At 41.4% G+C, this 16,626-nt stretch overlaps 1 protein-coding gene and 1 pseudogene across 1 annotated transcript in view; both read right to left on the reverse strand.

Moving 5' to 3' along the window:
* Positions 1-7,512: 7,512 nt before the first annotated feature.
* nhlrc2 (NHL repeat containing 2) overlaps positions 7,513-16,626 on the reverse strand; it is a 90,563-nt gene continuing 81,449 nt past the window's right edge. The window contains exon 11 of the mRNA XM_038822044.1: positions 7,513-10,643. Within this exon, the coding sequence (XP_038677972.1) occupies positions 10,387-10,643 (257 nt within the window). The 3' untranslated portion in view covers positions 7,513-10,386. The remainder of the gene's footprint in view (positions 10,644-16,626) is intronic.
* Positions 11,530-12,532, reverse strand: LOC119979589 (annotated as a pseudogene).

Consider the following 16,626-nt stretch of genomic DNA (forward strand, 5'->3'; position numbering starts at 1 on the left):
TTGAACTGCAGAGTTTATAAATACATGTTGCACTTCTGTGTATTTAGTTTGGTCATAAAGTAAGGTGAACAAGACCAGAAATTGGTACTTTAATATTAATCTCTAATATTGAAATATCTATTTTAAACTTCATTGGGTTTGATGTGTGTCTTGGTGTCTTCAGACTATTTTCCCTTCAATACTGATTGTGTAGCAGTTGGTGTTAGAGTAGAAATGACACCGCAGGCTCTGTTACAATTTGGAATATATTTAAAGTTATTCTGTACATTGGCTTCTGTCAACATCAACAATGGAGCTTATTAAAGGTCAGAACTATATTAAATTAATCAGCCCACTGAGTATGATTGACCAATCCATTATATTCAATAGCAATGCTTCTCTGACAAAGCTAGCAATAATTAATGAAGTATTTATTTGCAATCTGACCGTTGGAATCCAAGTAAAAATATTTACATTGGTTCTCTATTACCAAAGAAGCACAAAAATATGCTTGAATATATATGGTGCATTAGGAAAGCCTTTTATGGAGGAGGAAGTATTAACTGCCTACCATATAAATAGACAGATCGTAGGCTCCTACTTTCTCAAGTAACCTAACGACTGAATATAACCCAAGTTCAAAGTGCTAGTATTATGGTTGCATGCAAGGGATAAAAAATATTTACTGTAGCTTTCCGATTTTAAATGGCAAAAGATTTCTTATTGGATTGAGAGTCAGGTTATAAAATTCTGTAGCCCTTTGAAACACTGCAGTAACCTTTTCAATCTTACACCTGTCTTTTATTATTGAACACTCAGTACTCATTAATGCATTTACTTAAACTTCAATTAAAGATGCTTGAACATCTAACAGTATGATTTCCCTATAAAAGCTGACAGTGGCACAGTGAGTTAAACAGTTTTGTTGCCTGCTTCATCCTGTAAACAGGTACAAAATGGGCATAATGGACTGTGAAATCAATTTCGCATGAATTCCATCCATTGTATGACCTGCTCAATCATCCGGCAGGCCCTCGGGTGACGGAAGCGCCTATCTAAAAGAAGCGAGCTTCACAAATATATTAAAATGAAGGCAAATTGATATAATTAGATCAATGCAATTTTGCAGTTTATACCTCTAAAATATTAATGTCTGTTCACACTAAATCTTGAGCATTAGGGAAGACAGATAGTATTTTCAAATAGAATACTTTGCCGTTTTGTTGCAGCATAAAGTGATTTGTGATAATTAGAGATACTGGAGTGGAAATTAGACCTTGTTCCAGTGTACATGTGTAAAACAGGTGCAACAGGACCAATGTCTTGTATTAATGTCCTGCACCCAGAACATGCCTTTTACCTGCCTCGGGGAGGGGGAGGGGGGGGGGATTGGTTTCTTCAGAATAGAATCGGAGCCGGTCTTGCTCTCTTCTGGATCCTTCAGCAACCACCATGGTTGTTGCTACCAATAGGTGAGTTTTCAAGAAAATAATTATTAAAAATATTCTTCCGGTGGTAGATGAATTCACTGATGCTGACAGAGGTACAGTTCTACCAATATTGGAGAGAGTGGAGGGATCATTGCTCTGACTGTGACGGTGTTATACCAAAAATAAAAGCAGAAAATTCTGGAAAGACTCCAGGGGCGAAATTCTCCCCTACCCGGCGGGGCGGGGGGTCCCAGCGTAGCGGAGTGGCGCCAACCACTCCGGCGTCGGGCCTCCCCAAATGTGCGCAATTCTCCGTACCTTTAGGTGCTAGGCCCGCGCCGGAGTGGCTCCCGCTCCGCCGACTGCCTTTGGCGCCACGCCACCCGGCGTCGGGGCTGGCCGAAAGGCCTTCGCCGGTCGCCGTGAGTCCGCGCATGCGCCGGAGCGTCAGCAGCTGCTGATGTCACCACCGGCGCATGCGCGGTGGAGGGGGTCTCTTCCGCCTCCGCCATGGTGGAGGCCGTGGTGGCGGCAAAAGAAAAAGAGTGCCCCCACGGCACAGACCCGCCCTCCGATCGGTGGGCCCTGATCGTGGGCCAGGCCACTGTGGGGGCACGCCCCGGGGTCCAATCGCCCTGCGCCCCCCCAGGACCCCAGGGGGTCTGCTCCCGCCGCCTGCTCCCGCCGGCACAGAGGTGGTTTAAACCATGTCGGCGGAAGAGGCCTGACAGCGGCGCAACTTGTTGCTGCCCGAATTTTGGGAGTATTCAGTTTCTCAGTGCTGACATCCTTCTTCCGCACAAAATTCACTAAAGAAAATGTTCATGAAAAATAGAAAAATTCCTTTAAAACTTTATTCACTGAAGTAATTTAGCAGGAATAGCCCCTAACAGCACAGGAGAGTTAGCACTTAGAATTTCCATAAAATCCCTACAGTGCAGAAGGAAGCCACCCAGCCCATCAGGTCAGTTCCTTTCCTGCTACTGCCACTAACATAAAAAAATCCCAACACTGCTTCAGTACAATGAAAAGCACACGTGTAAAGGCCATTGCTTGTGTGTACAATACTTGCAATAACACCTAGAGAGTGAACAACGCTCAAGCTATGTTTGCAGTTTGCTGAAATGGGCCGCAAGCAATGAACAAGTACAGGACCTTTCACCTTCCTCCTGTTTTCAGTACTATTCTTTCTTATTGGGAGTCAAGTATAAAGGGCCTGGGTGACTGCATGACTCAGCGAACCGCCTTCACCCAACTGGCAGCTGTGTTTTCATTGAAGTGTAAAATTCAGCCCTTAAATATGTCCACCTATTGTGTGGCCCCCTCCTGTGACAGGACGTCAGCAAAGGAAGCACTATCCACAAGTCTCCACTGTGTAATTTTGAATACTCAACCTTCCTTTCACCACACATTCCCTTTTAGTGTAACCCTGTCTGAGTTTCTGCCTGGCCCGGATTTTTCAAGCTCAGCCAAGTGTGCTATAGGTCAGCCTCTCTCGGGCAAAGTTTCCCTCTGTAAGTTGCCCGTTCACTTTAAGGGGAACTTTACATGTGGAAATTTTGGTGTAATCTGTTCTCTGAACACAGCCTACAGAATGGGTTTGATCAGTCCCACTTTTGGAAAATTGGAGCTTGACAACATTGAATTATACATCGATGAAAACATACAGCATAAAATTATACCTAAATTCAGCACTATTGGCATTAATTTGGCATATTCACTCAGTGAACCACAATGGGAATTTGAAACATTGTAGCTTTTCAATAGCTGGTGTTTTGATTTATTACCTGGACAGTTGATAAGGCTCTCTATTCTACCTCACCTGTGCAAATCTGATAAAGTGGGACTTCATCTAGGAAGATACAAAAAACTACACAATAACCTCAGCTAAAAACAAAATTTAGAAGGGAAATGTTGCATTCATGGATTATATGATTTCTTACATTATTGAAACTTCCCACGTCTACTGATCTTTTTTCTAAGTAAGTCCTTTGAGGTATCAACATCAGTAATTCTGGCTCAGGTTACTTTCGCCAATCGTTACGACTATTAACCAGTCTATGCAGTAATATTTAATCTTTGTCTCAAATAATTTATCACCCCCTTTAAACCGCTAACAAAATAAAGAAGCAGTTAATGCTTCATGTGTAAAGTCTTTGACAGCTTAAATAAGACCATCAATCAGTTTTCACTACATGGAAATAGATAGGTTGGCACAGCCTGTACAATGTTTTGGTCAGAACCTTTTCCACAAATTCACCAGTGGTAATCCATTTCCATAATCTAATAAAACAGCTGTATAATCCTGGATTCAAAGGCTAATCTATAAAAGTTACAATGAGGAAGGAATTTGGAACAGGGTTTACATTTTCTCAGAATAGGTTTAATTAATAAATACTTTGAGATTTCAAGTAGCATATTTAATCATGGTCAAAGACAATTAACCATTTACAACGCAATAATTAATTTAATCTTCTGATAGAAACCCAGAACTTGTTATAATGCATGCTTATGAAATAAATGAGAACCTATTGGGAGGAAACGCATTTCCAAAATTGGTGTACCAGGCAAGACTTCATAAATTGAAGCCTGACACCCACCAAGGATTTGCCTTTTTATTAACTCTTCATACTGTTCCTTGATGATGAGGTTGATAGCAAGCCTCCTTCTGTGCTGTAAATGTCTATGAATCTATAAGCTATGACTCTATTCAGCTATTTTGGGGAACATGCTCAAATGAACATAGTTCCCAAAAGAAAATTAGCCACTTTGTACTCTGGTGTGACATCCTGATCTCATATTGGTAACTAAAATTAATTTTGTTATGTTAAAGATTGGAGAAATACATTGGCTGATGCAGTTAAAAAAAGATTAGCATTATGAGACAGACAGTGAAAAATAAAAGTAACTGGAAACCAGTAGAAGAGCCATAGAGATAGAGTGCGAAACAGCAAAATTTAATTTCAAGGTACGATGAAAGATACATAGATTAGATAGGCAAGTTACAGAGAGTTGCAACTCTCTGGAAAGGCGTAAATATGAATATTAATGCAGTATTATACAATAGTAAATTATATGCTTGGGAATTTACATGGATGTATAAAAGACAGACATTTTATAATGAACAGATCTAATGAAAAATTAAAGACAACCCTGCAATAAATAGAAACAGGAGCTCTTGATTGAGGCTCATCTGTTGCTCAAGTTAATACACCGTAGCAAGATTTTTATTTACACAAAAGTAATTAAGCTGTTTTTCTTTTTATACAAGCACTTGTAATAAATTTTTTTTTAAAAATCACCTTTACTGAAACAATCTATTGTTACTTAAATGGAGTATAAACACCCTCAGACTATTTAAGTCGACTGGCCCATTACTGTTCTGTATATTCTATGTAATACTGGTGGATTAAAAAAAAATTAGCTGACCCAAATCTTTTTTTTCCAATTAAGGCGCAATTTAACATGGCCAATCCAACTACCCTGCACATCTTTTTTGGTTGTGGGAGTGAGACCCATGCAGACACGGGGAGAATGTGCAAATTCCACATGTGACCCAGGGCCGGGATTGAACCCTGATCCTCGACACTGTGAAGTAGCAGTGCTAACCACTGCGCCATCGTGCTGCCCCTTAATATTAGTGGATCAACCTTAGCCTACCTTTACAGAAAATAAACACAAAGCAAAATTTCCTCAGAATTTACTCTCTCTTTCCCTTAATGTACTGTCTCTGGTGGTTCGAGGATCTCTAATCATGGCTCAATGATGCCAGGATACAGTATCACAATGGGGCAAGTAGAAGAGGCAGATCTCAAGAACATCTCAACTGGAATAGGGATTGAAGCCATGACATCGGCATTATTAAGCCCCATATTCTAACCATCTGAGATAACTGGCCAAATTCAGAATTTACTAGGCAGAGGTACGGAGATCTCCGGTTTCTGGAGTTTATAAATCTCCACCTAGTGGTATAAGAATGCAGATGCATGCATCCGTCTGTGCTGTGTGTCACAGAATGGTGATGCCCAAATAAAGAACATATAACATAAATAACGCATTTAAAAATTTTTATTATAAATTTAGAGTCCCCAATTCATTTTTTCCAATTAAGGAGCAATTTAGCATGGCCAATCCACCTAACATGCACATCTTTGGGTTGTGGGGGCGAAACCCACGCAAACACGGGAAGAATGTGCAAACTCCACGCGGACAGTTAGTTCCATGACTAACACTCTTCTAATTGGCATGCAGCTGAGCATAGTGAGTGAGATAGTCTTGTCGATGACTACAAGAAAGACTATCTTTATGTTGAATTTGAATCTGGAACAGGTGAATTTCCAGGTAATGCAATTCTGATTAAAGGAAATGTACCCAACCAGGAAGTGCTGTATCCAGGAGACTGGTGGGCTACTCACAGACTCAACACAAACTTAGTTCAATATTTAAAACAAACTTAGAGGTCAATGTGGTTTGTTCAGGTTTCATTTTTTCTGATTTTATCTGATTTAATATGGAATTTTGATACATGTATGTGAAGAAAAGTGTTCCGACTACCAAAATGGTCTGCAAAGGAAACAGTCGGAACAATACTGTCAAGCAGTTTTTAAACTGGGCTCAAGGCTGAGATTTACAGTTTTTAAAGAGTTCTGACTGGTACGTTTGTGCAACTGACATTAATTAAAGAAAATACTTATTGTCAGTGTGCTTTCATACTTTCTTGCTTACTAATTGAGTAAGAAAAATCTAAGTTTTACCAATACTTTCATTGGGTGTGGGCACTGCTGGCTGGCCAGCATTTGTTGCCCATCCCTAATTGCCCTTGAGCTGATGATTTGTCAAGCCATTTCAGGGAGTAGTTAAGAGTCAACCAGATTGTGTAGGCCTGGAGTCACATGCCGGCCAGACCAGGTAAGGAGAGTGGATTTCCTTCCATAAATGACATTAATGAACCACAGGAGATGTACAACAATTGATCATAGTTCATGGGTACCATTACGGAGATTAACTTTCAATTCCAGATTTATTAATTAACAGAATTTACATTTCACTGGCTGCAATGGTGGGATTTCAAAAATGTATTCTCAGAGCATTAGCCTGGGCCTCTGGATTTCTAGTCCAGTAACATTACCACTACACCACCATCTCCCCCAAATAAAGCAACAAGTATTTATTGTTCTATAACTGCAATCAAAACACTTTTATAATTATCTGCATTAACTATCCAAATGAAAAACAGACTTATTTGGTATCATAGTCCCAAGTTATAGGATGTTTGAAATGTACCTGTTTTGGTGGGCAGCACGGTAGCATAGTGGTTTGTACTATAGCTTCACAGCACCAGGGTCCCAGGTTCGATTCCTGGCGTGGGTCACTGTCTGTGTGGAGTCTGCACATTCGCCCCGTGTCTGCATGGGTTTCCTCCGGGTGCTCCGGTTTCCTCTCACAAGTCCCAAGAGACATGCTATTAGATCATTTGGACATTCTGAATTCTCCCTGTGTACCCGAACAGGCGCCGGAATATGACGACTAGGGGCTTTTCACAGTAACTTCATTGCAGTGTTAATGTAAGCCTACTTGTGACAATAAAGATTATTTATTATTATTATTGTATTTTATGCCTGTGTTTTCACAATTATTCAGCTTACCAGTCAGAACAGAAATCCTGTGACATTAAGTGCTTTTGCGTTGTATTATATGCAAAGTTACTCAAAATATTCAGCAGTTGTTAAAGCTAGAAATAATGCACTTTGCTACTATTCCAAACTTGCATTGCAATGAATATGGCCTGGATTTAGGTCCACGAGTCTCATACACAGATAGGGAGCCAATAGCATATTGGTACTGTCACTGGACCTCTAATCCAGAGATCCACAGTAGTGCTCTGGGGATCAGAATTCGAATCCCCATGGATGATGGTGAACGCGGAGGGGAGCTATATCAGTGGACATGGTGGGTGACACTGGAAGTTGGAAGGAAGATTCCTGGTGCAGGGACCAATCCATGCCCTGAGTTCCCTTTGTCCTTACACCTGCCAGGCCAACACATCCGGTATCTATCATGGGCAGACATCAGGACCCAGGCAGCAAAATACAATTCGACAAAATAAAGTTCGAAGCGTCTATTGCAGACTTTAATATATTGAAAAAAACATCATTCATAAAACCCATGTACGACACTGAAATTCCTCAACTACCTAAAGCCTGAAAAAAACCAAACATTTCATTCAAATGCATAATCCCTTATAACATCAGAATTCATAGTCCCACTTCAAAGAGTGTCAATGAAACAGTGAAATGATGCACCTTAATATGAAAATGAATGGTTGCAAAATCAGTTATGCAGCATTAATCCAGGAATGGAAACCCTCAGGTTTATGTCAACAGAATGAATGAAATTGCAAGAAATTTATTTTTTAAACATTCCAGAAATTATTTGCAAAGATTTATAGAGCAGATTTTTTAAATGCCTTTTCATTTTAACAGCTCCCTTTAAGAGGTGCCTATGTCAGTTCCTCTTGACATTTTTGATAGCTCTCTTTGACAGATTATTTTAACAGTTCCTCTTTACACTTTTGACAAGCCCTCTTGAAACTTTGACAGTTCCAATTTGCTTCACAATTAATGCACTTTTCAAAACACATCTATGCCCAATTTTAACAATTCCAAAGGACACAAGACCTTCCCCAATGGACACATGACCTCCCCCAATGGTGTCCCGGAACCAAATCCAAAGGGGTACTACACCTCTTTAAGGGGAAGAGAAAAAGCATGAACACCCACATTTTCTTCCCCGCAAAATGCTAAGTGCCATGTTCAGGGGCGGACCTCTGGGCTCGTCTGCCATGATGGCGAGACTTATGAGTCTATGAAGTCTACTGCATTACACAACTATCACTTCAATGCAAGCTCCAATCAAATCTTTTTACTCTTCGAGTTCATGTTGCTGGAAGAATATTGATGTTATCTGTCACATTATTGAATAACCTGCAAACAAATTCTCTAGCCCATACAGAATAAAAGTCTAAGATTTATTTTGGAGGACTTTACTGTTCTATGACCAGTTTTCACTCAAGACAATACTCTATTAGATTGAAAAGTAACTGCTGTTAATGCAAATTTACAATACTGTGATGAGTTAATTTGCATGGTTGAATTATGGCTGTGATTGTGAGAGAAATCATTCATTTCTGCCATACACCAGGACAATAAGGAAATGTCATGACTGTTCTACATAAAATGTGGAAAACCAGTGTGTGATACAACATATTTTTTAATATGCAACTTCTAAATAATAACTCGCTTTGAGTTTCTAACCTTTGATGCAATAGTACAATATGTATTGTAAAAGCTAGCATAAATTTATATCCTTTATATTAATGTGTTTTGAAGAACCAAAATTGGTTATATGCTAAGTTTAGCATAGCCTTATTATAAATAAGAATGCATGTGCTAGTCTCTGTGCCACAAAGCACAAAACTGACAACGTGGTTGTGAGACTAGGAGTAAATTTACTCCAAAAGTATTTGAAGACTTATCACAACACAATTTCCCATTTACATAAAAAGTTAATTAACTTTATTGCGTTAGTATGCATAGCAGTTGTATGATAAATGTGTTCTTTCTGAACATTTAAAAATGTTCATTTCTAGTTAAGAAATACAAAGATACTTGCCACATTGACTGAAAGAAAAATGCACACAGAAGTCAACAGAAAGCACTGTTCACTTTGTTTTTGGTTTGTAAAACTCAAATACTGTTAAGATTAATTGCATTTTGGTAAAAGAGGAGTTGGGCTGACGTTTGTTGATCTTAATCGGACAAAATTATATTACAGTTCAGACTTACAAATCATTAACTTGATTTTATCAGAATTCAAAGTGCTTTCTGCTTTCACTTATCAAAATGAACAAATTCTGAGAGATGTTTAATATGCCATTATTCATATCTGATTTAAATATGCACAATATTTCTTTCATTTTCATCCAATTCATTTGTTCATTGGTAGAAGCTTAAATAGAAATAAACTAAAACACAAACATTTTGGTATTTGTAAGCTTTTAAAGAATATGATGTCACCATTCTCTTGATTTTATGTGGCACTTTATCACTCTGGTTCTAAATAACAGCTGTTTGTGTTTTATAAGTAATATCGCACTGATTACAATTGTGAGACAGCACTAGGAATTTTATTGTTGTAACCAGTTTCTATTGGCTATGCTTCAAAGCTCAAGCCAGGAATGCAGAGAGCTCTCTCACTTTTTGAGAATTTGGACAGAACTGCATTAACTCTGGTTAAATGCATTTTCCTCAGTCTTTTTTACCTGGATACCTTTAATACAGAAAATTATTTCAACAGGAAACCGTGTTTGCTACTATTTTAAAGTAGAATTATATGCAGAATTTTTTACATTAGTAATTACTAAAGGCATATGCTTTCGTTTTTTTTTGAATGTTGTGGTTCCCAAAGGCAAATGAGGCTAATGTTGGGGAATGACATTTTTTTCCATTTCAAACACTCCTGGTCAGGTCGAATACAGCCAGCTGCAGAGTAAACCTCCCTCTATTTTGCCAAAAATGAGTCTCAGATACAACCACAGAAGATCAAGTGTCTTTATTGGCCTTGTGCACTATTTTTATTTCTGAACCCAGCCTTCTTTGTGGCATAAGTGAAGTTGTGAATTGCAATTCCATGAATGTTAAAATTACGAATATTGCTGCTGTAGGCCCATACTCAATTGGGACTGGATTTAGACTGTTCAAAGTCATGCCAAGATCTTCATCCTATTGGACTGGGCTGAATTCAAATTTGGGTGACTATAAATAAATGGGCAGTTTATCAATCCATTGCGTCAACTTATTTTCAAAGATTATATTTAACAAACTGATCTTTATGGTATAAAGTTAAAATGTACATTTTTGTTTGATTCTTAGTTATCTGCAGAGGGAATTTCTAAGATTTAATTTGTAACGCCATTTGTTTAAAAGCTGAAGGGGAGATTCACTTTTGAAACAGTTTGTTGACCTATGTTTGAGAGTTGTAACGGTTGTTTAAATGAAATTCCTTTCATTTCGCAATGTTTGCTGTTCTTATTACAAAAATAGAGACACACCTCTATAGTTAACACAAGTGCATTTGTTTGTACTTGGGCAGGCACAACAAAGAAAACTTCAGGCACATTCACAAGATCAACTATATCTCCACTGATCTTCTGTCCTGCAAAGAGCCATTCGTGCCCTGCAAATTAAAAAATATATAAAAATTGAAGTCCCAATTTAAAATTAACATGCAATTTCATCAACATTACACAATATTGGTAGCCATGATGTGGAGACGCCGGCTTTGAACCGGGGAGAGCACAGTAAGAAGTCTTACAACACCAGATTAAAGTCCCAACAGGTTTGTTTCGATTCACTAGCTTTCGGAGCACAGCTCCTTCCCTCAGATGAATGAGGAAGGAGCAGTGAGGAAGGAGCCTGAGGAAGAAGCTGTGCTCCAAAAGCTAGTGAATCGAAATAAACCTGTTGGACTTTAATCTGGTGTTGGAAGACTTCTTACTATGATATTGGTAGGGATGGAACAATTAATCACCGTTATTTGCAATCAAGATCAATGATTATGCTAGCCTCTAAATATTCTCGTATTCTAGAACTATATAAAGAGAATTCCTGAAAATATGGTCCCTTGCTCATCACCAATGCCTTTCATTCCTTTCTCCTCATTTCATCGCTTTTCTACTTCAATTCTTTCCTGCATTAATTTCCATTTGACATTAAAAATGTACTCCTTCCTTAGGGCGGTACGGTGGTGCAGTGGTTAGCACTGCTGCTTCATGGCGGCGAGGACTCGGATTCGATCCTAGCCCCGGGTCACGGTCCGTGTGGAGTTGGCACATTCTCCCCGTGTCTGCATGGGTCTTACCCCCAAAACCCAAAGATGTACAGGTTAGATGGATTGGCCACACTAAATTACCCCTTAATTGGAAAAAAACTGAATTGAGTATTTTAAATTTTTTAAAAATGTACTCCTTCCTCTTTCTAACTAGATTCAGAGTTGTAGAGTAGAGGCGAAAGAAAAATGTAAGGTATATATTAGGGGAAACATCTTTAAAATGTTTTTTTTAACCAAATCCTTTTAATAAAAATGTCAAATATTACAATAAAAAGCAAACACAAATCTCATTGGTTCTATGGTAATGCCAATCTACTCATAAAAGTCCCAGACTTTTCAGTGATTGCATTGCAACCACCAGCCATTATAAATGGCAAGATTCGGAAAATCTCTGCTCAGGACACCACCCCCATTACAGCAGTCAAACAGTAGTCGATCAGGTTAGTTTTATTCTCATGGCCTTGGTGGTCGCATGCCAGGTAGTGGAGGATCTCGCTTTCCTGGTGGCATCCCCATTGGTGCTCTGCATTCCCATCGGTGGACCCATATGTGGCCTCATACCAGGAGGAGGGCCCATCATACCTGAAGGGGGAGCTCTATGTCCCATTGGCGGTAGGCCTCCACGACCTGGTGGATATTGTTGAGTCACTGCTGCGATACTGGATGTGACGGCAGCCGCTGCAACAGTTCCACGCGCCTGAGGTGTCATCACCTGCTGAGATGGTCCTCCCACTCCTCAGACAGGACCCGGTAATCCAGCTGGGGCCTGTGGCATTGATGCTCCAGCAGGAACGCCACAACCTGCAGTTTGGCCAATTCCGGGACCTCCAGCAGCACCAGCAAGAGGCACGCGACGATTCCAGTATCTTTGGGAGGAGGTCCTTGCACAGTCATGGAAACCAGGGTTTCACCTCGAAGCAAGACCAGTCCAAGAACACGTTTCTCCTCACGTTCGGGCTGCTTGGAGTTTTTTGGCTTGATCTTCCTGAATTCATCGCAATCACAGAGGATGAGGTTCATGTGTTTATCAAAAGCCTTGAAGGTTCCAATGAAAATGCGCCCGTCCTGAAGGATGCATCTCATTCTGTAGTCGATATGCTGAAGCATCTTGCTGCTCTTACCCACCGTCATGATTGCGGGCGGGATGGGCGCATAACCCGACGGATTAAAGAAAATAAAAAAATATTCCTGTGAGCGGCGGTAGGTAGACAAGGCTCGCGCGTGGCCAGGGAAACATCTTTATACAAGAGGCTGAACAGCTAGTTGAGGCCAGGACATGGGACTGATTTTAAAAATGTACTCTGTAAGAAGACAATAGTGGGGCTGTAATCTGGGAGGGTTAGGTTAAATGATCAGAGGCCGTTTTCTATTTTAGCCTAGATCGTAATCTATGAATATTATTTCGCATCCTTTTTTTAAAAACAAATTCTCATATTTTGATATTTTAATTGCAAGCAAGGTAAAAACTGCCTCTATTTTCCATTTTATCCATTAAATCTACTGTATTGATTTCAATGTTGAATGAGTAGCCAGAGAACAATGAATGAATTTTTGCTAAAACAGAAGAAACCCGAAAGGTAGGCATACCGTAAACATTTGTAGAATAGTATATGAGCTGAAGGGAAGCATTCCAAGATCCTATTTTCAAATAGTGAGACAAATAGAGGAAAATAATGTGGTCCATTGGAGAAACAAAGCCTATTTTCCAGGTGAACTGAATAGAAAAGGAACAAAGAGGCGAGAGAACCAGGGCAGCATGCTTCACAGGAAATAATTAAAATGTGTCTTTCTTTTTTTTCTTTTATAGCATGCTGGTTAGCCAGCATTTATTGCCCATCCCTAGTTGTCCTTCAGAAGGTGGTGGCGAGCTGTCTTCTTGAACCGCTGCACTCCAGAGTCAAGAAAACAGGAATGGTGGTGTTATGGACAGGTAAGAGACTGGTGAACTGTACTTATTTCCTCTTACCACCTGTCCATAAGCAGAAGATACTTTGATCTATTTTTAAAGTGTGTGGTGATGTGCTTTCCCAGTCCCTCAGTTTGCGTGACCCAATTTGCTAATAATCCTCAGCAAGCTCTCGTTATAGTTATTTATTTTACATTCAAAAAATGTAAAAATGTCCACAACCTCCCCTCCACTACATGCGTGCGCACACATAGCATGGGGGCGATAGAACAGAAACCACAGAAATTAGTGTTAAGAATAATTGTTTGCTTACATTAACGCTGCAATGAATTTACCGTGAAAAGCCCCTAGGACGGGCAGCAAGGTGACACAGTGGTTAGCACTGTGGCCTCACGGCACTGAGGACCCAGGTTCTATCCTGGCCCCCGGTTACTGTCCGTGTGCAGTTTGCACATTCTCCCCGTGTCTGCGTGGATCTCACCCCCACAACACAAAGACGTGCACATAGGTAGACTGGCCCTAAATTGCCCCTTAATTGGAAAAAAATGAATTGGGTATTCAAAATTGATAGAAAAAAGAAAGAAAAAAAAAGCAAAGTCCCTAGTCACCACAGTCCGGCAGATGTTCGGGTACACGGTGGGAGAATTCAGAATGTCCAAATTACCGAACAGCACGTCTTTTGGGACTTGTGGGAGGAAACCTGAGCACCCGGAGGAAACCTACGCAGACATGGGAAGAACGTGCAGACTCCGCACAGACAGTGACCAAGCCAGGAATCGAACCTGGGACCCTGGCGCTGTGAAGCAACAATGCTAACCACTGTGCTACCGTGCCGCACCCCCCAAGTTCATGTGATTTCCAAAATACGAGAAATCAAAGTCTAGAAGGTGTTTCCTTTGAGGCAGGATTCAATTTGGAGAAGTTTCTGGCTGGGCATAACAATGCGTAAATCCTTGAAGATCTGTGTGAAGAGGTGTGAACAGAGTGGCTAAATTCGGGATAAACTTCCCATAATAGCTCACAAGCCCCAAAAATTACCTCAGTTCGGTTGTATTTCCTGGTGTCAGAGGTCACCTTATGACCTAGACCTTCTATTCTACTGGGTGCAAGCCATCCTTGTCCATGTGGTATCCCAGGTATGTGATCGCCTTCGACTGAAACACACACTTACCTCTCTTCAGGCAGACACCCGCTTGGGAGGACTGCCTAAGGACCTCTTCCAAATTGTCTGTGTTCCTTCTTGGTGGTCCCGTAATGAGAACGTCGTCCAAGTATACCGCCACTTTGGGTAGCCCCTGGAGGATGCCTTCTATCACTCTCTGGAGAGAGGATGCGACCCCGAAGGGGAGATGTGTAAACTCGTATAGGCCCCTGTGGATATTGACGGTCACGTACTTTCAAGATGCTGCATCTAGCTCTAGTTGGAGCTATGCGTAGCTTATATTCAGCTTTGTGGCCCCTGCTGCTTAGTGTACAGATCTTCCACATGCGACATGGGCTATTGGTCCAGGCGGGAGGCCCTGTTCACTCGCAATTTGTAATCGCCACAGAGGCGAATCAACTTATCCAGTTTTGACACTGGGTTGGGACCAGTGGTACAGTCCACTCTGCAAATCGGACCAGGCAAATCAACTCTCAAGTGCCAAAATTTGTTTTTCACCTTTGTGAGCAAGGTATAGGGGACTGGTTGTGTTCTGAAGTATTTGGGCTTGGCCTCTGGCTTGACGTAAATTTTTGCCCAGGCTCTATTTATTTTACACAGGCCCTCCTGAAACACCTCCGGATATTTCCCGAAACATCATACAGGCTGCTGGTGACCATCCGGAGGATTTTCTGCCAGTCCTGATGAAGAGTTTGCAGCCACTCATGGCCCATCAGGTTGGGTGCTGGCTTCTGTACCCACTATTAGTGGCAGCCTGACTGTCTGTTGCCTGTGGGTTACTGGGGTCACGGTGGTCCATATAATGTTCAGCAGCTTCCCAGTATATTTTGCCAACCGGGCCTTGCTATTATGCAAGCTCAAGGGCAGGATGCCCTTGCAAAGCTGGCAGAAGGTCTGTTGTCCAGTGATGGAGAAGGTAGCCTCCTTGTCAATCTCAATTACCAGGGGGTGCCTGTTGACTTGAAGTCTAATCTGAATCAGTGCCACTTTAGGGGCCGTGATGCAATTCAGCTGGATCAGGTCATCTTCCTCAGGCTAAGCCATGTGCAAGACCCTGGCTCGAGGCGACCTTGTTGTCTGCCCAGGATGGCGCTTGCCGATTCTGGTGGCCTCAGTTGTTGCGTGTTCTGCGACCACAGGCCTGACAATTTCGCTGCTGCTCCCGGTTGTCCTCCAGGGAGGTGTCATGCTGGTCTGTGGTGACCCTTGACTATCAAGTCCAGGCGCGATGCTGTGCAGTTGGTTGTTGTTTCGGTGGCGATCTGGTCATGCCATGTCGATTCATTCGACCATCTTATTAAATAATGAAATAACAAGACTCAACTGGGCAGGTCTCCACCCACTAGTGAGGAGTTTGTATTCCATGAGTCCCACGGGGAGATCAATCAATGTGTCCCCATGGGTCTTGAGGGTTATTAAATCCACCCCCTCCGCCCAAGTCCGAAGTTTTCCCACCATGGATTGTTGAGGGAGCCTCCTTTGCCTTTTCGCACTTGGCTGTGCTTCCACCAGTTGTGATGCCAGCTCAGGGAGCACATATCTTGCTGGGCATCGCCTTTTTTGTGTAAAATGTGTTTATGGAATTTACAGTGCACAAGGAGGCCATTAAGCTTATCAAGTCTACACCGGCCCTTGGAAAGAGCACCCTACTTAAGCTCAGGTTTCCACTCCATCCCCATAACCAGACCTAACCTTTTGGATACCAAGGGGCAATTTAGCGTGGCCAATTCACCTAACCTGCACATCTTTGGACTGTAGGAGGAAACCGGAGCACCCGGAGGAAACCCAAGCAGACACGGGAAAAAGTGCAAACTCCACACAGACAGTTACCCAAGTAATGAAAGAACAGCATCAGTAAATAGGAAATTAATGGAACTTAAGAATGACAAATCCCCAGGACCTGACAGTTTCCACCCGAGGGTGTTTAAGGAAGTAGAGGAGCACATTGTAGATGCCCTAACTATAATCTGTCAGATTTCACTAGGTACAAGTGTAGTCCCTCTAAATTGGAAAATTGAACATGTCACTCCACTTTTTAAGAATGGTGAAAGGGGAAAATCAAGGAACTACAGATCGGTTAGCCTAATATCTATGCTGGGAGTCTATATTAAGGGTAGGGTAACTGAACACCTCAAAGAATTGCCTTTGATCTGGCAGAGTCAGCATGGATTTGTGAAGTGAAGGTCATGCCTGACTAATCTTATTGAACTTTTTGAAGAGGTGACTAAGGTAGTGAACAGGGGAATATCTGTGGATGTTAC

Source organism: Scyliorhinus canicula, chromosome 16 (genome assembly GCF_902713615.1).
Source record: "Scyliorhinus canicula chromosome 16, sScyCan1.1, whole genome shotgun sequence".
NCBI lineage: Eukaryota > Metazoa > Chordata > Chondrichthyes > Carcharhiniformes > Scyliorhinidae > Scyliorhinus > Scyliorhinus canicula.